Genomic DNA, 24,116 nt, shown 5'->3' with positions numbered 1-24,116 from the left:
CCAGCTGGAAAAGCAGCTCTCACCCAGGGGGGAGCAGCATTTCCGGGGGGGCGGGGGGAGCTGTGCCATCGAGCGGGCGTCCCGCTGTGCCCGGCAGCTCTCGCTGGCAGCCCCAGCAATGCGGCGCCCAGCGAGACGAGGTTCTGAGCACGGAGGATAATTAAACACTGACACGCTCCCGGCGGAGGCGGTGGTTTCCCCAGGAACTGCTTGTGCTTTCTGCTCAGGGATGCAGAGAGGCCGTGGGGAGCAACACCCGCGTGAGGCGGCCGTGGGGCCGGTGGGATGGGGGCATCCTTGTTTCCCCCAGCAGCGGGAGATTTGGAGGCCCTGCAATTTTTTTTGGAGGGGGCAATGAGAGCTCAGCCCCCAGCGGGGTCCCAAACGCCTCTGCCAGCCCCCAGATTTGCCACCTTCTCCTGCCCTTCTCGGCAGCAGGAGTAGGATCTGTCCCACACATTTTGCAGGTGCCAATGTCCCCCCCCGACCCTGCGGGGCTCAGCCCTTCTCCCCCCCAGTCCTCCCACTGCACCAGGCACGGTGCGAGGGATGGATGGAGGGATGAGGCAGCATTTCCTGGGGTCCCCCCACCTGTATCCCCCGCATTTCCTGGAGGGATTTCCCCAGCCATGGGATTTCCCAGCGAATAAGGGTGATAAAAGGCAGGGCTGGCAGAGCCCCAGGACACCATGCTGCCACCCTGGGAGAGGGGACAGGCAGAGATGGAGGCTGGTGGCCTGTCCCCAGCGGCTCTGCTCCTCACCACGCTCCGGGGCCAAGCCCAGAGCCAGGGCTGTGAATGCCAGCGAGGAGCCGGCATGAAGCAGTTTAATAAAGGAAGGAAAAGGGTATTTTTCATCCCAGACCACATGCGGGACCGGGGAACCCGTGGGGCCACCCCAAAGCTCATCACAGCAGTGGGTCTGCCCGTGTCCCATGCCCCTCTCTGCGCCAAACACGGTGTTTGATGAACTGGAGGGGGGTGAAAACCAGTTTTTCCTAAATTCACGAAGAGCTTGGTTTTGCCTCTGGCCCCTCTGTGAGCCCCCATGGACATGCCCCGCGCCGGTGCCAGGTCTGTGCCAAAACCAGTAAAGCCCTACCCTGGATGATGTGAGGAGGGAAAAGGGGGATTGTCCTCCTGAGACAAAGGCGAGACCTGGAGTGCTCCGGGGCTGCCAGCTCCAGGGGCCCAACCAGGGTGGAAAATCCCCCACGCTCCAAAATCCCCCATCCCCAGGGTCCGCTCGCCCCATGGGGCAGATACCAGCGCCTGGGCTCTGGATCGAGGGATGCTGCAGGTGCCGGGAACATCATTCCTGGAATTCCCCAGCCTGATGTATCCCAGCATTTTGCATGGAAGTCTTTAAAAAGGGCCTTTCCCAGTCCAATAAACACTCTTTTGTTTTCCTTGTGCTTCTGTTTCATTTTCTTAATGCAGGGAATATTTTCTACCCTTAGGAGGCCACTTTTACCTCAGCTGGGCCAGGACCTCCTCAGTGCGCGGGAGTAAGAAGGCGGATAAAGGGAAAGGATGGATCCAGGGTGGGAATGGCGAGCCAGGCAGCTGTGCCGCATCAGGACCGGAGGCATCCACTTTCCTGCGCTCCACAGGGTCTTACCCAGGAGGGATTAAACGGGAGTTGGGGTGATGACGGGAAGGTGCTCTGCTCCACCAGCCGGGCACAGAAACACAACCTCCTGCCGTGTCCGCACCCACCCACCCTGGGGCATCACCCAGCCCTGCTTGCTGCACCCTCCTATTATTTATTCCACGTGCACTCCAAAAAAATTGAGGCTGATTTCTGGGAAATGGCTTTGGAGAAGAGGGAACGGCGGGACATGTGTGGTCCCATCATGGAGGTGGTCCCCGTTCCCATCAGGGCAGGTCCCTGCCTGGACCAGCACCCCATGTTCTCCCCAGCCGGGTCTCCATGCCATGGTGGGGCTGCGCCGGAACTCCGGCAGGATGCCATCGGTGTCCCCTGCGCGGCGGGGACGTGGCTGCCCGCACAGCTGGGCTGGCGGGGGGGGGATGCACGTCTGCATCTCCCTGCTGCTTCCCACCGTCCGCCAGCTGCCGGCAGCTGGGATGCGCCCCGGGATTTGCTGAGGCCGAGGGGGGAGAGGGGGCTTTTTGGACAGCTGCAGCCAGGCAAAATCCACTGAGGAAGGCCCAGAATGTCCTCTGCCTTTCCCAGCTCAGCACAGCCAAGAACATGAGCTGCTGCTTCGGTGCCGGTTGCGGGGGAAGCGGAGCCACATGCCCAGCCTTTTCCAGGCCCCAAAGAGCCGCAAACACCCCCAAAACTATCCCAGAGCTGTGTACGTGCCTTGCGCCACCAAAGAGAAGCTGTTTCTCTATGGCTGTTTGGAGGAGGGGGGGGGGTTATTTGGCCGTTTGTCCCCCTGGGGAGGGATGCAAAGCGATAGGATGCACAACTGTGCGGCGCAGGGGGGGACACTGACCTCAGGGTGCTGAGCCTGGCCCCGGTCCCACCCAGGGGAGATGCCCAGACCCTCTTGCCCGCCCCGGGGGTCCCTGCCATGGGGCACGCAGCCTGCCCGGGGACCGGGGGCGCAGAGCCAAACTTTGGCAGCAGCTCAGCCACTGGAGGCAGGAGGTCAGGAACAATCTCAAGCCCATCGCAGAGGGGGGCAGAAGCACGGCCCAGGAGCAGGTTTTTTCCCTTTCCGGGGATGTGCTGGGAAGGGACGAGTGTTGCTCACCCTCTGTGCTCTGGGACATGGCAGGGGACCAGGTCCTCCCCCTCACCACGCAACCGCTGGCCCCCGGGGGAAGCCAGCCCCGCTGCTCCCCCATAAAAGCAGCCTGGTGGCCGTGACCCCGGCAGACGGCAGCTCTGCCCCGGCGCTACCGAAGAGCTCTCCCGCAGCCCGGCATGGCGAAGGCGGCCGGGGTGGTCTGCGCCCTCCTCCTCCTCCTCGCCGCGCTGTGCTGCCAGAGCCTGGCTCAGAGTGAGCGCTGGGGGACGGGGACAGCCCCCAGGGCTGTGGGGACGGGTTGGCTTCGTGCATGGCGTGCAGGGGGGATCCCCCGCAAAGAGCCGCCGTGCCCGTGGCGGGAGGGCTGAGGTGGGAGGTGGGTGTCTCCAGGCTGAGCTGAGCTTGCGCTGTGTCCCCAGGAGCTCCGGCCGTGCCGGACAAGTGCTGCTTCAACTTCCAGACGAGAAGGATCAAGAGAGACAATGTCGTCGCCTGCTACCCCACCAGCCCCGAGTGCCCTCACCAGGCTGTGATGTGAGTACCCTAAACCCAGCCCTGGGGGGTAAAGCACCTCTAGACCCTGCCAGACCCCGCGTCTTGCTTCGATGGGTCCAATCCTGATCCTCTGTGCCTCTGAACCCCTCGGAAACTCAGCGCCGGGGTCCCCCTACCACCACCCCGCTAACCCCGTCTTTTCTCTGCCCCAGCTTCAGGGTGAGGAGCGGGAAGGAGATCTGCGCCCAGGCGAGCAGGGCCTGGGTGAAGAGGTACCAGCAGAGCTTCCAAGTCAGCTCCTTCTCCATCCCCAGCTAGGAGGGTGGCCAGGGGCAGCACGGGGAGTCCCTTCCACGGGGGACAGGACACCACGAAGGTGACCCCTTTGCAGAGGCAGCAGCGGGGACACCACGTTTGGATATAGCAGCTCGTCAGGGCCGTCCTCCCCATCACGCTGCGACGACCTTCACCGCCTCCCTGGGGGCAAAGGGCCTCTGCCACCCCCCAGCATCCCACCGGCATGGGGTGTACCGACCCCGTGGGGCGCTGGGGTCCAGACCCACTGCCAGCCCCCAGGCACTCAGCCCCGCTCTGCGGGCAGCAGCAGCAGCGTGTCTGGGTGAGGCTGCGCCCGCCGGACTGGCAGCGGCAGAGGGGTTAAGGGGGAGCAGCTCCATGGTTATTTTCTGTAAAACTCACTGAATGGAATTAAACGTAATCTCACACATGCAAACATCTGGCTGTGCAAGTGTCTTGGGAGAGGGCAGATCCTGCTGCTGGCTTTCCTGCCTGGGTGTTCGAGCACAACTCCAAGTGCTGGGGTCTAGGCAATGCTACGATTCTACGTCTCCGTGGGGGAGTCCGGGAGGGTGCATGGGGCCAAACCACGTCCTTGCCGGCCTTGGGAAAGCCACCAGAGAGCGGGGCAAGAGGCAGGTACAGCCCATGAGGAGGGGGCTTCCCATGCTCCTCGTCAGCCATCCCGGTGAGTGGAGACCCCAGGCCCAAATTCGATCAGAGCCGCCCCTCGGGGATGCCTGGTAGGGCTCCACTGACAGCCCACGCTCCTGGGACACCGTAAGGAGATGTGATGGGCACTGCCACAGTGACAGACGCTGTGACGGGCACAGCCACCCGATGGGCAGCCAGCGACGGGTCTCAGGGTGAGGGTGGGCTGGGGCGAGCCCGGCCACTGCTGAGCCACTCGCCCCGGCGCAAAATTGCAAGAGAGGCATTGCAGCCAGGCTGACAATAGCGGGTTTTGAAAATAAACTCGCTGAGGACTTCAGCAAGGCCAAGCATCATCCTGTGTGGTTTGCCGGTGGCAACAGCCAAACCCAAAATAGACTGCCGGCCCCGGTGCATCACCAGCGACGCAGAGCCGCTGGCTGCTCACCACACTTTCCAGCAGCCCTCGGGTACCACAAGGGCCAGAGGGGCCAGGAGAAGGAATTTCCATTCACTGGTTGCCCTTTATCAGCATCTCTGGGCGGTTCTTTCCCCAGGGAGAGTCCAGAAATGTCACGGAAAGCCTGGCTGGGAGGGTATATCATGACGAGGTGCCGGCAGGAGAAGCAGGTAGCTCTTGGGTGGCTCCGAGTCAGCGAGAGCTGCCGGCCGCTGCGCTGACCAAGCCCCGGGTTGGACATGAAGGTCTTCTCCTTGGCGCTGCTCACCCTGCTGCTGGCTGCTCTCTGGACTGGAAGCCAGGGTGTCTCCTGTGAGTACCGACACGGAGCCTTTCTCCGCAGCTGCCCCAGCTCCATCTCCATCTCCTCCACTGGTGGGCGACCCAAAGGGGGGGTCAGGGAGGGGGATGAGAGCTCCAACTCCTGCTTCTGCCATGGGTTTGGGGGCAGGGTGAGGGGCATCGCCAGCTGCCTGAGCGTGGGGCCGTCCTGATCTTGTTCAAAAGGAGCAAAAATAGGTTTGGGGATAGCTTCAGCCCCAGCCCCCCCTCCTAGCTGGGGAGCTCAGGAATAAACCCCCACAGGCAGGGAAATGGGGGGGGCTCCCACCCTGGGGCAAAGCAGCCCTGCTGGGGATGCGAGAGGAGAGCCCTTGTAGGGGAAGGGAGAGGGAGAGACCCCAGGGGAGCTCCCACACCCCCCGGGGCAGCACCCACACCCCTCGTGCCGGCACCAACGCCTCTCACCCCCTCTCAGTGCGCAGCTCCTACAGCACGTGCTGCTACAAGGACATGTTCATGCGGAAGAAAATCCTTGCCTCCAACATCAAGAGCTACCAGAAGACGCCTTCCCACTGCTCCCACAGAGCCGTGCGGTGAGTACCCCCGCCCAGCCTTCCTCCCCGGCACCCCGCTCCTCACCCTCACTTCCCTGCCAGTGTTCTGCCTTTGGGGCTAACCCAAAACAAGCCACCCCAAAGGATGCGTGGGTGGGGGTGCCCTGCTCTGGCTCTTTGCACAAACACACGCACACGCACACACCTCCCGCAACCTGAAGCTTTATCCCAAACTGCCCCAAAATCCCCCATTTCAGCTGCCACCCACCCAGAGAAACGGGAAGGAAACCAAGGTTTCGGAGATTGCTAAAAGTCAGCATTTTGGGGGGACGCCAGGGGAAGGATGCTGCAGGCATTCCCAGGCTGGAGAGGGGGGGAAAATCCAGGGCACGGCTGGATCCTGCATCCCCCCCGGCTAACGCAGCCCCTCTCTGCCCCACAGCGTGGAGCTGCTGAATGGGAAGAAGTTCTGCGTGGACCCGGAGGAGCGCTGGTTCCAACGGTATCAGCGGCAGAAAAAGACAACCAGCGCCTCCACGTGAAGCTGCCTTCCACATCAACTCTATTTATTTGCATCCCGTAATTATCCGTGTGTTCTCATCTCGTTCTGTTATGGAGCTGGGTCTGTCCCCTCCCGTGCCATCGCCCCCTCCACACTATTGGATGTCCCTCGATGGCTTTAATAAACTATTTTGTGCTGACCTGCAGCTGCAGTGAGACGATGTAAATACGGTGGGAGAAAACGGTGCTCACAGCAGGGCTTGGCATCGCCGTGGGGACCTGGGAATAGTCCGGGAGCCCTGGGAGGGCAGGGAAACCCACAGGGCCAAGGTTTGTGCCCCCACCTCCCCGCCAAGACGAAGCAGCCCTTGCCCCAGCACGGGGTTTAAGGCTGCCCCCCCCTCAGTGGGCTGTGGATCGAGGGAGGGATAAAGGCAGGCGCAGGCTGGCAATGGGAGAAAGGTTGGGTTTGGGGGGCTTGGGGGGTTGGTTTGGTGTCTTCCCAGATGGAAGAAGGCATTATCCAGGGGGGACTGCAGAAGGAAAGGTGCCTGGAAGTTTAGCACTGTCCTTCAGCCCCAGCCAGACCCCAGAGATGGGCACCCATGGGGGCGACCCTACTTGTGCCGGGGGGCTCCAGTTCCCCGAGAATCACCTCGTCTCATGGGGAAAATCCTCCCACAGCCCCTAGAGCCCATCAACCCACTACAGCAGCAATGGGGATGGCGAAGGAGGAATTTGGAACGTACTGGCCTGTCACTTGTCTCAATTACCTTAAACGCAAGAAGAAATTGAAAACACAGATGATTTGGGGAAGGGAGGCTGGAGTATCCTTCATCCGCCTGATTCCCGCCAGGGCTCCGGCTGTAACTCTGTGTCCCTGCTGTGAGCGGTGCAGCAGGGTGAGCAGCGGTATTTGTGGCAAAACCGGGGCTAAGCCGGGATTTGACCCCTGGCAGTGGTTTTTGGCCAGCAATAGCGGCAGTGCCTGGGGGTGTCCATGCCACGGCCCCTGAGCCGGGCAGGGCTGTCCGTCCCCGGAGCAGCTCCACAGCCCCCGGCACAGGGCTGCTGCTGGGGCCCTTGCAAAGGGAATGGCTGCCTGGAGCTCGCTGGTGTCGCTCCACGGCCACCTGCTTGGGATTGCCCTCAGGGCTGCGGCCACGGGGCTTCGTGCCCCGGCCTGGCTGATGGCCGGTGGGCTCCTTCCAGCAGCGGCAGGGTGGCTGTCGTGGGGGTTTGTGCTGCGCCGGGTCCCCGACGGGCACCCAAATGGAATCCGAAAGTCGCAGCCGCGTGGCTGCGCTTCCCCTTCTGCGGTTTCCCTGCCTTCTCCAGCTCAGCAAATCTGGGCGATCCTGACATAATTTCCTCCGTATGATGCTCTCATTTTCTTTCCTTGAAACCCTGTGCCCGCCCAGCGGCCGGGGATAAAAGGAGGGCCCGGCCAGAGGGGCCGAGCATCGTGCAGAGGAGAGCCCTGCAGCCCCCCCAGCTCCAGCCCCGCTCGCGGATCCCTGAGCCCCCGCAGCGCCATGAAGGTCCCCGCAGCCGCCCTGGTCGCTCTCCTCCTCGTGGCCACCTGCTCCCCATCCCAGGCCCATCTCGGTGAGTCCGGCGTCGCCGCGTCCCCCCGGGGCTGCGTGTGCCACTGCGGCACGGGAGCTGCCACCGTGGTGGCCGGAGAGCCCCATCCCCGTCAGCGGGGACCTGGGGCTGTGGGGAGGGCTGGGGCAGGAGACCAGCGCCAATGCTGGGGCTCGGGCTTGGGGTCTCGGGGCCCTCCTGGGGGGCCGCCGCCAGGCAATATGACACAAGGCGGGGGACGGGAGATGGCACACCCCTGGGGAACGCCAAGCGCTGGTGGGGCCAGAGCCTGTGCTGCCGCCTGGGGTCTCACCGGGGCTGTCTGTCTGTCCCTCTGCCCTCACAGACGGCGTCCCCACCACCTGCTGCTTCAGCTACCAGCAACGCCCCGTCCCGCGGAGCCTCATCGCCTCCGCCTACGTCACCAGCAGCAGCTGTGCCCAGCCGGGGGTGATGTGAGTAGCCACCGCTGCCGGGGGCTCGGGGGGGACGGCTGGGGCAGGGCCCCGAGGGTGGGCGGTAGGGGGACGGGGACGGGGACACGGCCAGGGGCACTCGGGGCGCTGCCGGCGGGACCCGGCGCAGGGATCCCGCTGCCCCGGCCCAGCGGCCAACACGGGTGTTCTGCCAACAGCCTGGTCACCAAGAGGAAGAAGAAGGAGCTGTGCGCGGACCCCCAGGCGCCCTGGGTGCAGGCGCATCTGAAGCACTTCCAGACCCTGCAGAACTGACCCTTCCCCGCTGCCACCCGCCATGTCCCCGGTGCCACCCCAGCGGCCTGGGCTTCCAGCCGCAGGCACGCCAGAGACTACTTGAACTGCAGCCTTCTGCAACGAGAGAACTTATTCTATTTAACTTATTTCAGTGAAAGTAACTATTTTTTGTTAAGAAAAGGGAAAATACAAAAATAAACTTACATTTGGGAGGATCTGCAGATTTGTTGTATGTAAGCTAGCGGGGCACTTGGGGGGCGGGGTGTCCTTCCATGATCCTGGCCACTTCTTCCTCGGCCAAAGTGGCCGGGGCGCTGCGTGAGGGTCCTGCGCCGGAGGGGCCGGAGTCTGGGCCGGCTGCGGCCGGGGACACTGCGAGGGGCAGGGAGGTGATGAGCACAGCCAGCCCAAGCCACACTGTCCCCATCCCCGGACCACAGCCCCGCGCCTGCCCCCCGTCTCCGAGGGCGGCGGTGGCCACTTGGCCCTGGGGACCCTGTGCCCCCGGCTGCACCCCTCACCGGCGCCCGTGTCGCTGCAGTCGCTGCAGTGCCAGGACTCGGCATCTTCCGCAGCAGAGCAGCGCTGGTGTGTCCCGCGGGAGCCGCAGGAGCTGCAGAGCAGGAGTCTCCAGGGCCTGGGGGAGCAAAGGCAGCAACTGCCACCAAAGGCCCCCAGCCGTGGGGCGCCAGCCCTGGCGCCGTGCACAGCCCACCCCCACGCACCGGCAGCCGGGGCTGAGCTCCCCGCACGCACCCCGCGCCCGTCGCCCGCTGGCTCTCCCGGGGAACCCCCGTCCCTGCCCGAAGGAGGAGACGAAGGCACCCTCCGCTCGCTGGGGCTGTGGGACCAGGGTCACCGGCACTCACCCGTTCTCCTCCACCTGCTGCCGCCCCGCCGGGCACAGGCACTGGCCGGCGTCACAGGAGCCGTGCTGCTCGTAAAGGTCCGTGAAGGACCCATCCAACTCCCAGGCAGCATCCCTGCGGGAGCAGGGGAGCTCTCAGCCCCGGAGGGGTCGGGGACACCCCGCCGGCACCCGGGGAGGCAGAGGGCATCGGCCGGAGCGTGATGGAGCGGGAGGGAGGCAGAGGGGACGGCGCCGACCTGTCAGGGATCTTTATGCCCAGGCGAAACATCTCGTCCTGGAAGGCGGCCACGTCCCGGCAGAGCGGGCAGCAGAAGTGGTGCAGGGCCGAGGACAGTGCCTGGCCCTGGGGCAGAGCCGCCATCAGTATCCGCCACGGGGGGTCCCGTCTGCCCGCCCGGGAGCCGGGCGACCGGGGGAAGGCAGGGGTGCTCACGCCGGGGCCCGGGGGCCGTGCCACCTACCTGGATGCAGCGGCGGTGGAACCAGGCTCCGGCACAGACGGGACACACCAGGGTGTCGTAGCAGGGCCACCCCGCCACCGCCTCCAGGCAGATGAGGCAGGGCGTCTGCTCCTGCTGCGCCGCCCGCACCCGCTGCACCGGCCGGTGCTGCCAGCAGAAGGACCTGCGGGACGGAGGGGACACTTCAGCCCCAGCCCCTCTCTGTCCCGGCCCTCGCCTTGGCCCCGGCCCCGTGGGGCGGCTGCACTCACCTGAACTCCCCGAAGAACTGCGAGACGCAGCCCCGCTCGCTCCCGCAGGGGAAGTGGAAGATTCGGCGGCAGCGCCGGCCCCGGCAGGTGACCGAGGCACCCGGCAGCCGGCAGATGCAGCACCTCTGGGGGTGGAATGGAGGTGGACGGCGTCAGCGCCGCGTGCCCCCAGGGAGCCCAGGTCGCCCTCAACCGCCACAGCCCCGCCATGTTTCGGTGGGACGCCTGGCCGGTGACACCAGGCCACTGCTCGATCCACCGACCCTCTCCAAATCCCCAGTTTCCATAGAAATGGGCCTTTTTGGACAAAGGAGGGTCTGGGGGGTTGCTTGCAGCCCGCTGCCAGAGTGTCCCCGGGGAGCTGCTGGCCTGTGCAGAGCGGGACACAGGCAGGGGGACCTCGGTGGGGCCACGTGCTCCTCCCTGACCTCACCTTCTGTGCCACCCGCTTCAGCTCCTGCCAGATGTCAGGGAAAAGGAAGCCGTAGAAGCCCTCTGCATCATTCCCTCTCTGGCTGAGCCCGCTCGCGTGGTACTGCAAGAGGGGAAAAGAGGGCACATGCCAGGAGCTGCCGGGGGCACGGGGGTGTCGGGGCCCGGTGTTGAAACCAAGGGACTCACCAGGCAGTTTTCATGGATGCAGAGCCCATCCTTACGGCACAGCTCCCCAGCTAACACGGGATCAACATCCGCCCGCTGGCACAGCCCGCACACTGCTGGGGGACAGCGGCACCGTCACCCCCAGCACCGTGCTGCTGGGGCGCCCATGGGGGTAACGCCAGGGGCGGAATGAGGGAGAGGCCGGAGACACTTCCCAGGGCACAGAGGCCTCTGCTTGCACGGCCGGGCACCAGCCAAAATCCCTCTGGCAGGTGCCCAGGGGGATGCTCTGCACCCACCTTCCTCCTTGGGGACGTGACTCTTCCTTTTGGGCAGGGGAGGTGTACCAGAGGGTCCTGTCTCCTCATCTTGCAGCCCCGTGGGACCCTGGGCAGGGGGTGACTGGGGTCTCCTGTGGGGTCGTGTCCTCGCCTCCATCACCGCACGTGGCTGCAGCGAAGGGAATGGCAGATGCGGGGACGTTGGTGTGGTCAAAGATAACCCCGATTCTCCGGTGACTATGTCAAACGTGCCATCAAGCTGGGGGTGCTAGGGCAGGGTTACTTATACAGCCCGGGGTCTTTGTGACATGGCACTGAGCTGGGGGATGTATGTGTGACACGTACATTTGGAAAGGCAAGCAACCCCCAGATCCTCCTTCGTCCAAAAAGGCCCATTTCTATGGAAACTGGGGATTTGGAGAGGGTCGGTGGATCGAGCAGTGGCCTGGTGTCACCGGCCGGGCGTCCCACCGAAACATGGCGGGGCTGTGGCGGTTGAGGGCGACCTGGGCTCCCTGGGGGCACGCGGCGCTGACGCCGTCCACCTCCATTCCACCCCCAGAGGTGCTGCATCTGCCGGCTGCCGGGTGCCTCGGTCACCTGCCGGGGCCGGCGCTGCCGCCGAATCTTCCACTTCCCCTGCGGGAGCGAGCGGGGCTGCGTCTCGCAGTTCTTCGGGGAGTTCAGGTGAGTGCAGCCGCCCCACGGGGCCGGGGCCAAGGCGGGGGCCGGGGCGGAGAGGGGCTGGGGCTGAAGTGTCCCCTCCGTCCCGCAGGTCCTTCTGCTGGCAGCACCGGCCGGTGCAGAGAAGTGCCGGGTGAGTGCCGGTGACCCCGGTCCCACAGCCCCAGCGAGCGGAGGGTGCCTTCGTCTCCTCCTTCGGGCAGGGACGGGGGTTCCCCGGGAGAGCCAGCGGGCGACGGGCGCGGGGTGCGTGCGGGGAGCTCAGCCCCGGCTGCCGGTGCGTGGGGGTGGGCTGTGCACGGCGCCAGGGCTGGCGCCCCACGGCTGGGGGCCTTTGGTGGCAGTTGCTGCCTTTGCTCCCCCAGGCCCTGGAGACTCCTGCTCTGCAGCTCCTGCGGCTCCCGCGGGACACACCAGCGCTGCTCTGCTGCGGAAGAAGATGCCGAGTCCTGGCACTGCAGCGACTGCAGCGACACGGGCGCCGGTGAGGGGTGCAGCCGGGGGCACAGGGTCCCCAGGGCCAAGTGGCCACCGCCGCCCTCGGAGACGGGGGGCAGGCGCGGGGCTGTGGTCCGGGGATGGGGGCAGTGTGGCTTGGGCTGGCTGTGCTCATCACCTCCCTGCCCCTCGCAGTGTCCCCGGCCGCAGCCGGCCCAGACTCCGGCCCCTCCGGTGCAGGACCCTCGCGCAGCACCCCGGCCACTTTGGCCGAGGAAGAAGTGGCCAGGATCATGGAAGGACACCCCGCCCCCCAAGTGCCCCGCTAGCTTACATACAACAAATCTGCAGATCCTCCCAAATGTAAGTTTATTTTTGTATTTTCCCTTTTCTTAACAAAAAATAGTTACTTTCACTGAAATAAGTTAAATAGAATAAGTTCTCTCGTTGCAGAAGGCTGCAGTTCAAGTAGTCTCTGGCGTGCCTGCGGCCGGAAGCCCAGGCCGCTGGGGGTGGCACCGGGGACATGGCGGGTGGCAGCGGGGAAGGGTCAGTTCTGCAGGGTCTGGAAGTGCTTCAGATGCGCCTGCACCCAGGGCGCCTGGGGGTCCGCGCACAGCTCCTTCTTCTTCCTCTTGGTGACCAGGCTGTTGGCAGAACACCCGTGTTGGCCGCTGGGCCGGGGCAGCGGGATCCCTGCGCCGGGTCCCGCCGGCAGCGCCCCGAGTGCCCCTGGCCGTGTCCCCGTCCCCGTCCCCCTACCGCCCACCCTCGGGGCCCTGCCCCGGCCGTCCCCCCCGAGCCCCCGGCAGCGGTGGCTACTCACATCACCCCCGGCTGGGCACAGCTGCTGCTGGTGACGTAGGTGGAGGCGATGAGGCTCCGCGGGACGGGGCGTTGCTGGTAGCTGAAGCAGCAGGTGGTGGGGACGCCGTCTGTGAGGGCAGAGGGACAGACAGACAGCCCCGGTGAGACCCCAGGCGGCAGCACAGGCTCTGGCCCCACCAGCGCTTGGCGTTCCCCAGGGGTCTGCCATCTCCCGTCCCCCGCCTTGTGTCATATTGCCTGGCGGCGGCCCCCCAGGAGGGCCCCGAGACCCCAAGCCCGAGCCCCGGCATTGGCGCTGGTCTCCTGCCCCAGCCCTCCCCACAGCCCCAGGTCCCCGCTGACGGGGATGGGGCTCTCCGGCCACCACGGTGGCAGCTCCCGTGCCGCGGTGGCACACGCAGCCCCGGGGGGACGCGGCGACGCCGGACTCACCGAGATGGGCCTGGGATGGGGAGTAGGTGGCCACGAGGAGGAGAGCGACCAGGGCGGCTGCGGGGACCTTCATGGCGCTGCGGGGGCTCAGGGATCCGCGAGCGGGGCTGGAGCTGGGGGGGCTGCAGGGCTCTCCTCTGCACGATGCTCGGCCCCTCTGGCCGGGCCCTCCTTTTATCCCCGGCCGCTGGGCGGGCACAGGGTTTCAAGGAAAGAAAATGAGAGCATCATACGGAGGAAATTATGTCAGGATCGCCCAGATTTGCTGAGCTGGAGAAGGCAGGGAAACCGCAGAAGGGGAAGCGCAGCCACGCGGCTGCGACTTTCGGATTCCATTTGGGTGCCCGTCGGGGACCCGGCGCAGCACAAACCCCCACGACACCCACCCTGCCGCTGCTGGAAGGAGCCCACCGGCCATCAGCCAGGCCGGGGCACGAAGCCCCGTGGCCGCAGCCCTGAGGGCAATCCCAAGCAGGTGGCCGTGGAGCGACACCAGCGAGCTCCAGGCAGCCATTCCCTTTGCAAGGGCCCCAGCAGCAGCCCTGTGCCGGGGGCTGTGGAGCTGCTCCGGGGACGGACAGCCCTGCCCGGCTCAGGGGCCGTGGCATGGACACCCCCAGGCACTGCCGCTATTGCTGGCCAAAAACCACTGCCAGGGGTCAAATCCCGGCTTAGCCCCGGTTTTGCCACAAATACCGCTGCTCACCCTGCTGCACCGCTCACAGCAGGGACACAGAGTCAGGTCCGTAATGATGCATTGCACATACATTCTCCTGCCCCGATAGCACTGATTCCTGGTTGGACATGTAAGGAAGGAAGGATCATGTAGGAACCACTGCGGGTCTCGCATTTGTCCATTTTGCTAGTCATACGGACAGAACCAGCATTCTCCTGAGGGAAAGGTTGCAGAGACATGGAGGACTGGATGGCCTGGACTCTGTTGCCCTGCTCCGGGGCTGGAGGAGGGGGCTCAGGCCAAATCTGAGCTTCCCACCGTCCCTGTCCCCAGGGCGAACAGGGGTTTAACACCTCTCCAAGGATTTTCATTTTGGCTGCAGTTTGCAGCCTCCTGACAGCCAAGTTGTTGCAATTACTGCTTGCCCGCTTCTTCCCAAGCAGGATAATTTCGTTCAATTTAAGCTCTCTCTCTACTGGCTTAGCCCCAAAAAAGCAAATAAATCTATGTCAGGAGACAGGGTATTAAGAGTAGGAGCTGGAGGGAGGAGAGGATGCTGCTGGTGCCCACTGAAATCAGCTCCTTGCAGCCTTGCAGATGAAGCCATGAAGAGATCGTAGCATGACCGAAAAGGGGCAGCATTTACAATCCCAGAGGGTGATTCCCAAAAGCCCCGGCCGGTGCGCACCCAGAAAGAAAGAGCTGCCAAACTCATTACTTTCTCCTTATTTTTTCTTTTTCCCGCCTTGCCCTGATGCTGCCTGATGGTGCCACAAAAGGTTTGCTGCCCAGCTCCCAGCTCTCACACAACCCTCTCACCGCCTGCCTCCTGACCCTTAGCCTGACTAATTCCTGCCGCCCTGATTCATGGGAATAGTCTAACTCACCGAGATGCTGAGCGATGGCTGTGCCCGTCCTCCCACCCCCACCGCACGGCAGGGGCAACGCTCCCCATTCACGCCCAGGGATAAACCTCAGGGTGGCTGCAATGGCCATTTGCCCAGAAGACCTTCTCCTGACAAACGGGAGCCTGTTTGAAGGATACATCTCTCCAAGCCAGCACCTGTTTGAGAGGAGGTCTAGGATCGGGAGAGAAGGTTGTGATTGTTTCTTTTAGAAAAGATGGGACGGAGGTGAGAGTGGGTGTAAATCATCTCACTGGAGATGCTCAGGAGGAGCCAGGCAGCGTTGGCCGGGCCTCAGGGTGGTGGTATGCACGGAAACCACCCCTCCAGCTCCCTTCTCCAACTGCCCATGTCTCTGTTTAAGCCACTCTGTGCCTGGGCCTACAAATGACTAAATCCTTTGTAATTAATGGTGATCAGGATCTCCATCTGGGGCATTTGAGAAGGCCTTGGAGGAGAGGTAGTACCTGCTGTAAATGCTTCTGCCTGTCAAATGTCACTGGGTACGCAAAAGCAGAGGAAAAGGCTCAATTCCTCAGAGGACTGAAGATCTGGATGAGTTTTTCTGTTTATACCATCGCAGTCACAAGGAGGTTTCTCTTAACCTCAAACTGTCCTCCATTTGCAGAGCAATCCCAAGTTCAGGGGTCAGCCAGCAGAAGCCTTTTGTGTTTTTATGAACCTCCAGCCTGTGAACCCCCATGTCTCCCACAAAGACCTGCCCCAGACCTCTGCCCTCCAACCACCCCATTCTGGTGTCCCTCCTGCCCTCACCAGAGCCAGCTTTGCTTTGTTTAACAAGAAGTGTGAGGGAGGACATCAGCATGCAACAGGCTGTTATAATGAAGGCAACCAGCAATTGCTCTCTGGGTCGGTAGGAACAAGACATTGAGCTCCCCAAACCCCAGGGTGGGATCCTTCTGGGGAGAGCAGCCCCGAGCCAGGGTTGAGCTGGGCTTGGGCAGGAGAACCGAGTCACGGGATGAGCAATGGCAGTGGGCAACGCTGGCGTGGTGGGAGCCCCTTTGCCTGCCCAAGCAGAGAGAAATGAGGTGGGAAAGGCAAGAGAGTGGCAACGGGAAGCAATAAATGCCAGGATGGTGGTAGGGAATATTCCACACCCAGCAAATGTTAGAAACTGAGATTATCGCAATGAGAAGTAGAAGCGAGATGATCTGTGGGCATCGGCCTTAGCAGTTACTAGAGGAAAGCTTGTCATCCGGTAGGAACCGGAACCACAGAAAATCTCACAATTGCAAAGATTATTTCTGATGGAAATGGTGAAAATATTTCCTCTTTGCTGCACAAGTAGTTGGTCAAGCTTTCGGTTCTCCATTCGGATGAGAGCCGGATGGGACTTCTTACTGGATGCTGATGAAATACTTTCCATTCTGACTGGAACTGAGGATATTTCAATGAATTGCACAAAATTGCAGCTCAGCAAAAGTAGACAGTTTGTGTTTAAGGAATTAAATATAAGGAACTGATGTAAAGGGAGAGTGAAGAAATGACTATGGTTTTATTTCTCCTGCCATGGAAGCAGATGACTTTCTAATCCACCAGAGAAATACAAGACAAATTCAAGGGTAGGGATGGGAAGGAAGAACCCAGCTTTACAAATACAAATTGGAAAAATAACAGAAAGTAAAAGCCCATTAGTTAGGAAGGGCTTTTCTTTGCAAAAACAAAACAAGAGGTTATGATCAAGTACTGAACAGAATCAAAATTTAGTGCACACAGGTGAGAAAAGGGAGAACAAATAAGAGAAAAAAGAGAACAAAGAAGTAAGGAAGAGGTAGATAAGGCAGGTATGGTCGAGCAAAAAGGCCCCAAAGATTCCCCTAACGTCCTCCTGAGCCAGGCTGCGGCCATCTCTGAATCACTAGTGATTAGGACAACCTCACATGGAGTGGGAGAGGTACCAGCAAGCCCGTGATGAGCAAACATGACACTAGTCTTGCATTATCAGTTGCCTTTAGCACTGCCTCGAATGTGCCTCCTTAAGAAAACGGAGGAATTGAAGTCTAGAAAACACATTACCCCCAGGGGCTGTGAGCACAGTCAAAAGAGCAGAGGGTCCATGGTTACTGACTGAGGGCAGGCAGCTGGCAAGGCACAGGGCGACAGGTGGAGGCATGGCGACATGTGAAAAGCTGCCAGAAACTGCAGGGACGATGTGCAGTCAGAGCAGCCCCCCAGGTTTCCTCAGCACCGGGGTGACCGCTGCTAGCAAGGAACTTGCCTCTTAGGCCCTCGCATTTCAAGAAATAAGTGATAGGAGAAGAGCGAGAAAAGAGCAGCAAGAAAATCCCATGTCCGGACAGGACGGACAGCCAATGTCACGGGATTCATTTAGACTAGAGGAGAAGATGAGGGATGATCTCGGTCACTGTAAGAGTTCAACATCGCTTCTGGTCCCCAGGCCTGCTAAGGAAAGCTGAGACACAACGGCCTCATAGCAGCCGACTTTCGGAAAGGCTGCCCAGCTCTGCAGTGAGCTTACCCTTGAGGACAAACCCCTGCCAGCAGCAGACTGTATTTATGATCCTGAGTCAGGGCTGAGGGATGCTCCCTGCACCTCTTCTAGGAGAGGCTGCCAGACACGCGGGGTGCTTCACAGCGCTAAAGGGATCCCAGCTGCCCTTCTGCCTTCACCACGTGCCAGCATAAGACAGAAGGAAACCACAGGCAGAAAGAAATCAAAGAAACTGCCAACACCACAATCCCATGCAAATATAGAGAAAACCACACGGCGTTATGAAACATCTCCCTGGAAGTGACACTCATCATTGATAAAAATTATGCAAAGGGGTCCCATGGCTAGAGGTCACAAGGAAAACAGATCCGCTGTCAGTCTCACCCTGCAGTGAGCTGTCACTGACCCTTGCGTGTATTGTTTTATGAGAGTAACTCAGCATTCAAAGTGGAATTCCCAAACCAGTCTCCACTGCTGTCTTTTTAATTCAAATTCCTGAATGCCCCTTCCCCTTCAAAGGATCCTGTGCTATGCCCTGCGCAAAGACCCACAACCCAGGACGGGGATTTTTCTATGGTCCTGGATCAAAGAGAGACCTCTTCGCCCCCCCAGCTCGAGTGAATTCTACACTAAAGACTGACAGGAAAGAGAGCCGTCAGAGCAAAAATAATCTCTCCCCAGGCAGGAGGTTGCAGCATGCAAAGTCTGTGCACACATTACAGAAAAACACAAGGGGATTAGTGAAGTCCAACAAAAAGAGGGTTATTTGACCCTGCAAGCACACGTGCCTGGCATCCTCCAGCCACCCAGCAGAGCTCTACCAAACCAGAGGGACGCTCTGAGCTGGTCACCCTCAGCCCTACGTCTGAGAGCTTAGAGACCACTCCAGGGGATATATTTCACCCAGAGACAGCTGCAGCCTCAGCTTCTCTCACCCTCTCCCGGACTCTCCCATACTGACTCCAAGTCCCCAGTCTCAAGCAACCCTTCCTCCCTGAGACAAGCAGATACATTCCTTTAAACAAAACCAGGGAAGAGTTTATAAGAGTTTTATAAGAGGTATAAAACCACGCTTATAAACACTGAAAGGGGGGGTGTCAGGAGGATGGGGCCAGGCTCTTTTCAGTGGTGCCCGGGGACAGGAAAAGGGGTAACGGGCACAAACTTGACCATGGGAAGTTCCATCTCAATGTGAGGAGGAACTTCTTTACCCTGAGGGTGGCAGAGCCCTGGCACAGGCTGCCCAGAGAGGTGGGGGAGTCTCCGTCTCCGGAGACATTCCAACCCCGCCTGGACGCGTTCCTGTGCCACCTGCTCTGGGTGACCCTGCTCTGGCAGGGGGTCGCACTGGGTGATCTCCAGAGGGCCCTTCCAACCCTACGATTCTGTGATTCTGTGAGAAATGCCGCGTGAGCGGAGCGAGCATTTATATGAGAAGGAAGTACCCTGCTTCACCTCAACGTAAACACATCCCTCTGCATGTCACAGGAGGACAAGGCAGAGTGAAACACCTGGGTTAGAAGCTCCCTCACCAGCCCACTGGCACCTTCTTGCCACACCGCGAACTCAGCTTCGCCCTGCCCTAGCTCCCCAAAACAGCACCCACAGCCTCCCCCTCTGCTCACCCACCCCAGGCCACCATCCTGCGGTTTCTTGCCTTCCCCTCAGGCCCCATCGCCAGCCCTGTGCTCAGGTGGAGGAAAACCCAGGGGCCAATTCTCAGCAGGGCTGGTTTGGGGTTTGCAAGGGCACATGGGATCCGGTCTCCCAGGCGGACGGACCTACAGCTCCTCTGTGCCATTTGGCTCTCAGCTGCTGCCTCCGCGGAGATCTGCGCCTGCTCACATGAATACATCATTGGGACTTTAAAAAGAAGTTTTCTGTCGGCAAGAAGTGATTTCCGTTTTGAGTTGGCAGACACCAATTATCATTACCTCCTGCACCCAGACAGCGGATTGCATAAGCCCCATTTCCATGAAAACAGGCTAAAAATAATAATAATAAAAAAAACCCCTAAACTTACACAGCTGGGGTTATCTCATAGCAATTGCTTCTGTCTTTCTTCTCCACTTTTTGCTCTTGATGAGACCTTCTGGCAGAGAGTTTCACACATTAATTATGCCTTGTGTCAAAATATTTCTCTCTAGTACACTGTTTCTCTCTTTAAATGGTTTTAACCACATAGATGTCCCTTTCTTCTTCTGCATGAAAGGGTAAATAATCAATATTGAATGTTTATTTTTAAGCTCCCTTCATCTATTTACCCCACTCTTTTCAGTCTTTCATCTCCAAGTCGCTAAATGCTTTCATCGTCTGGCTTAAAGTCTTCTGTGTCGGCTCTATCCATCTCAGAGTCAAAACGATCAGAGCTGAATGTGGCATTCAGAGATCAGCATGCTGGTTTCTACAACGACATTATGGCATTTGGAGAATTAGTTTCTGTCCCATCCTTCAGGCACTCCCATATTCTGCTTAATCCTTGGACTTGCAGCACCAAAGATCAACTCTAGAAAATAAGGAGACGTTAAGTCTCATTTTCTAAAGAAAATGGCATTTAGGGGACCTGAATGTCATTGAAGAAGAATGGAACAGAGACTTCCAAGTCACATAGGCCAAATACTCAGGACCCAAATATCTTTAAAATCTGTCCATAAACTCAAAAAAATTACCACAGGCTTTTTTCTTCCCCAAGTAACTGTAGCTCATTTGACCTTAAAACCAGAAATTAGTATTTCAAATGACTCCCGAGTGAATGTCATCAGCTAGCACCGATGTTGCTCCATCAACTAACTCTGTTAAACCCCAGTCTCCTCCAACCCTGATTAACGTAAATAATCTTGTGTTTTGCAGACATGTGCCTCCCACTGAACTCCCCTCTCCAGATCCTCAGGCGTCGCACAAGATACAACATATTCGCAGTGCATCAGGCTGTATGGGTCCTGACGCGCACCAACACTACCCTAATGGCTTCCTTTCATAAGTTCACAGATATCTGCGATGAAGGAAATGCAGTAGATCTCGCTCGTCTGGGCTTCAGTGAGACATCTGAAAGGGTGCCACATAGTAAATTATTAAGTAAGCCGGAGAAGATGTGACTGGCATATGAAATGTAAAGTGGGTAAAAAGCCGTCTGAAAGGGGCATGGTAATTGCTTCAGCCGAAAGGGGATGTGTCACACTGAAGGGAGTTCACCAATGCAGTTCCATGAGTTTCTGCCTCAAAAATTATTCTGCTTAACATTTGCATTAATGATCTTGGCACGAAAAGCAGGAGAATGCAAAGGAAATGTGCTGATGAAGCAAAATGAGATGCTATCATCAATCTAGAAGAGGCCAGGATATCACACGGAAAGATTATAATGACCTTGAGGACTGGAGTAATGGAGAAGGGATTTGATTCTGCAGCACAGACTGTACAATCATGCTCTTGCGGACAAGGGATAACAGTAGCAGCCATTCCATCAGCTGGGAACGTCTAGGGCAGGGAAAGACCCATGCTACAAATCACACGGCTGTGACCAGGCCCTGGTGTCATATATGACACAAGAAGAGTCAAATGTAAAGAGTTTGGGCTGAAGGGTTCAGAAAATGAGGGACTGACGCGTGTGAATGCATCAGGGGCAACACCAGGGGCAGAAAAAAGGTGTAGTGGACACTGGTGGTGTGAGGACATATGGCTAGAAACCAGCTGGGAATACAAAGAGATGGGAAATTAGGATTTCCACATGGCACTAGTAAGTTTCTCGTGCCAGTTTCTGACCCAAGCAGGGCAGATAAAACACAACCATCACTTGGATGGATATCAGTCCTACTGGGCAACCAGGGTGCTGGAGAAGCCAGCCAGACTAGAGGTGTGGCCTTCCTTCGGAATTTGAACTGGCTTGTCTTTACAAGGGCCTATTCATGGAGGCGTTTTAGAGTCCTATATTAAAAAGCGTCACTAACCACAATGTTGGTTTGGAATCAAATGTTGTACAGGGCTGTACAAACACCGTCAGCTGCCTGCTCTCTTATCCCCAGGACAAACACTACATTCACTTGTTCCCCTCGGGGACCGGCGGTGGTTTCAGCGGTTGTGGGGGTTTTGGTGTGTGATTAACTGCTTCGCTCCGAAACCCCTCTGGCCTACTCAGCTCAACCACTACAGTCTAGAATCACTGAATAATAGCACTTTTTACAAATTTCCTTCAGAGCATCCTTTTTGGACGTTCCCATCTCTAACAGGTCCTCCTTCCCTACCCCAAAGGAGCAGGGCTGAGGCAGGAGTCTCTCTAGTGCAGACACCCCCATCTCCTAAGCCGACTACTCACTGCCTCTCGCTCCCCAGGAGTTAATTTAATTTTGCAGCTTGCAACCTCTTTGCATTCCCTGTATTTACCCATCCCAGCTCGCTGTCCTTGCTGCCACAGCCCCAGAACACGGTCACCTTCACCGCAGCACCTAAGCACATCAAACCTCCTTTGGGATCATCAGGGGTTTCTATTTCTCTCTTTTCGGTTTCCTCCGCATACTTGGCCCTGTCAGTCCCTTAGAGCTTCCTGGGCTGCCGCTCTCGCCAAGTCAATGGATTTTTATAACAGTATTTTAAGTTTTCACACTTTTTCTGTTGACTTCCTCTTTCTCTGGAATCTCCCTTTCAAATTTACTGGCACAAGACTATTTCTGGGCTCAGCTTGTATCCTTTTCCCCTTCCTCTTTTCAACCACAGGACACAGGACTGAATCACACTGTAGGCAGGATTATTTAATGGTCCCTCCAGGTCTCTCACTTCCATCCCTGCCCCCCCAGCCGGTGAACCCCAGCACCCACAGCGTCCTCCCACCCCCATGGCCCAGCCACAAAGCTGTCCCTTTGGACAATCTCTTCCACGTTTTAGCTGAAAAGGACTGATTTTTCCTCCTGCGACTTCCCCAGTGAGAGCAGAGGTTTATAGCCCGGCAGGTAACAAGCTGTCACATGTTGGCTTTGCTTTTAGGACCAAGCCCGGAGTAATGGCAACCATTAGCCCTTTACTGTCCTTTTGAGAGGCGGCTCCTTCCTGCAGGCTCCACTGCTGCCTGTAATTCAGCACAAACAGCCTTCTCCTCCCAGCAGAAGTATCCCTCCAGATTCAAAGTGCTCTTTGGTGGGAAAACTACTTTCTGTCCCCATCGAAACACCCCAATGCAGCCCTAGGGGTGGGCTCCCCTGTATGCCCAGAGCCCTTCCGAAAAGCTGACCCCTCCTACTCCTGAAAATGCCTTGCAGGAAGATGGACAGGGTTCCAAAGAGCGCAGAGAACCAGAAATAACACCACATAATAACAAATTTTAAAAAAATTTTTAAAAAGAAATAATAACAGCTGAGTTGCATGTCTGGGCCTGTCTTTTGCCCGTAGAGCTGCGTGAAAACGGTTTGACCTGTGATTTTTGCCACCAAGGACTCATGACACGTGCTGGAACTGTGTCCCCACCATACTCATCACCAAGAGCAGCAGGCTGGGAGCACATGTGGCAATGACAAATGAAGGGTGGTAGCCTAGTGCCCCCCCACACACACTCCTGAGGTTTGAGCGCAAGAGCCAGGGATGCTCTGGGAAGGACACACAAAGTTGGCAGTTGCCTCCATCAACAGAGAACAAATAACTTGGGCACAAGAGACAACGCTAGACCTTGCTGGCACAGAGTGCATGAGGCTAGAGAGAAGTGAGGCAGGAACACGGTGAGATGCAGGGATGACAGCCTGTTTGCAAGGAAGAGGAAGAAGAGGCCAGCTTGTGCACAATTCTGCACCAGCAGTCCATGAAGGCAGGATGTGAACTCATCGTGCTGCTGGCGACTGGACATAGCAGCAGCGCAGGGTGGAAAAGGCCAAGAGCAGATGACTCAGGGGTCAGCCACACACACTGTGGTGGCCACCTTCCAGGGCCAGGTGGATATGAACTGGCCGGTCTTTAAGAGACAGGTCCCTGGAGAGGACATGCCATCCCTAAGGACTAACCGGCATTTGCTCCCTCCCACGGCTCAGCCAGGAGCACCCTGCTGAGCAAGAATACAGTTTCCCACCTACGGTTTTTATGAGGGCAGGGAGAGCCCCTTAGGGTTAGAGCAAGTGGTTTTTCAGAGAAACACAGAAGATAGGGCTGGGGAGAGTCATCAACTTCCATACAGAATATCAACACTCACTGTGTCACTCTAGGAACACACTTCCTTGCTCTCCAGGTGATCCACTGGCACTTCCTCACTGATGGAATACTTTTTCTTCTATTTTTTGCTGTAGTTCGAGACCAGAATGTTATGACTCCTCCAGCATGAGAACAAAGGATGAATTTGTTCTTTGCTCCTCGCAGTGACCCTTGTAGACTGTTCTCAGGCCTCTCTCACCCTCTTTAGACTCACACCACAATCCTTCCACGCTCTGCAAATTTAACAAGCCTATGCTTGTTTCAAATAGCATTTATAAAAATATCACATAGCACCGGACCTGTGGGGTCCCAGATGCTTCTGGCAGTTATGGACAAAATCCACTCAATAAGGCCATTTTCACAGTCTGATGATGACAATGATGTGTCAGAACCATTACAGGATTTTTTTTGGTAATATGGGGAGCTAGCTCATACCCATGGGACTAAGCTGTTTGGGCAATAATCACTTCTCAGAGTATAGTGCATGCACATTTTGAATCCCCATCAAAAATTATGTCAAGTTAAACTCCAGGAAGAGAATACAAGCAAGTACAGGCTAGTGTGGGAACACAGAAATTGGCAGCGATTCCCAAGGAGCAATGCAGGATTTCTGAGCCAGGTCTTTCTGAGAGCACGTCTAAGCTGTGCGGCAGAGCGGTATTGCAGCACCATCTGCTGCCTGCTGCCCGCAGGTCCACAGGGCTTCACCATAGCTCTGTCGGGCCTCGAACGTTCAAAGATGCCAACAGCATCACCAGACAAATACCTTGCTCTTTACGGTGAC

At 58.6% G+C, this 24,116-nt stretch overlaps 5 protein-coding genes across 5 annotated transcripts; 3 read left to right on the top strand and 2 right to left on the bottom strand.

Annotated features, from left to right (window-relative positions):
- Positions 1-2,820: 2,820 nt before the first annotated feature.
- LOC128912719 (C-C motif chemokine 3-like) lies at positions 2,821-3,955 on the top strand. Its single transcript, XM_054209129.1, has 3 exons — positions 2,821-2,979; positions 3,147-3,261; positions 3,435-3,955. Exons 1-3 carry the CDS (start codon positions 2,904-2,906, stop codon positions 3,538-3,540), a joined length of 297 nt encoding a protein of 98 aa, XP_054065104.1. The 5' UTR covers positions 2,821-2,903; the 3' UTR covers positions 3,541-3,955.
- Positions 3,956-4,094: 139 nt separating this feature from the next.
- LOC128912720 (C-C motif chemokine 13-like) lies at positions 4,095-6,163 on the top strand. Its single transcript, XM_054209130.1, has 3 exons — positions 4,095-4,942; positions 5,388-5,505; positions 5,909-6,163. The coding sequence occupies exons 1-3, from the start codon at positions 4,870-4,872 to the stop codon at positions 6,006-6,008; spliced, it is 291 nt and encodes a 96-aa protein (XP_054065105.1). The 5' UTR covers positions 4,095-4,869; the 3' UTR covers positions 6,009-6,163.
- Positions 6,164-7,234: 1,071 nt separating this feature from the next.
- Positions 7,235-8,474, top strand: LOC128912759 (C-C motif chemokine 3-like). Its single transcript, XM_054209234.1, has 3 exons — positions 7,235-7,575; positions 7,901-8,009; positions 8,189-8,474. Exons 1-3 carry the CDS (start codon positions 7,503-7,505, stop codon positions 8,283-8,285), a joined length of 279 nt encoding a protein of 92 aa, XP_054065209.1. The 5' UTR covers positions 7,235-7,502; the 3' UTR covers positions 8,286-8,474.
- A 31-nt stretch (positions 8,475-8,505) lies between these two features.
- LOC128912428 (PHD finger protein 7-like) lies at positions 8,506-10,888 on the bottom strand. Its single transcript, XM_054208272.1, has 9 exons — positions 10,750-10,888; positions 10,472-10,563; positions 10,284-10,385; positions 9,851-9,975; positions 9,600-9,762; positions 9,375-9,481; positions 9,137-9,250; positions 8,789-8,904; positions 8,506-8,639 (listed from the first exon to the last, which is right to left on the bottom strand). Exons 1-9 carry the CDS (start codon positions 10,886-10,888, stop codon positions 8,506-8,508), a joined length of 1,092 nt encoding a protein of 363 aa, XP_054064247.1.
- Positions 10,889-12,215: 1,327 nt separating this feature from the next.
- Positions 12,216-13,575, bottom strand: LOC128912768 (C-C motif chemokine 3-like). Its single transcript, XM_054209251.1, has 3 exons — positions 13,114-13,575; positions 12,680-12,788; positions 12,216-12,500 (listed from the first exon to the last, which is right to left on the bottom strand). Exons 1-3 carry the CDS (start codon positions 13,184-13,186, stop codon positions 12,404-12,406), a joined length of 279 nt encoding a protein of 92 aa, XP_054065226.1. The 5' UTR covers positions 13,187-13,575; the 3' UTR covers positions 12,216-12,403.
- Between the last annotated feature and the right edge of the window lie 10,541 nt (positions 13,576-24,116).

This window comes from Rissa tridactyla, chromosome 7, assembly GCF_028500815.1.
Source record: "Rissa tridactyla isolate bRisTri1 chromosome 7, bRisTri1.patW.cur.20221130, whole genome shotgun sequence".
Taxonomy (NCBI): domain Eukaryota; kingdom Metazoa; phylum Chordata; class Aves; order Charadriiformes; family Laridae; genus Rissa; species Rissa tridactyla.
Note: the sequence above shows the minus strand (reverse complement) of the source record. Positions and strands in the feature narration are given on the sequence as shown.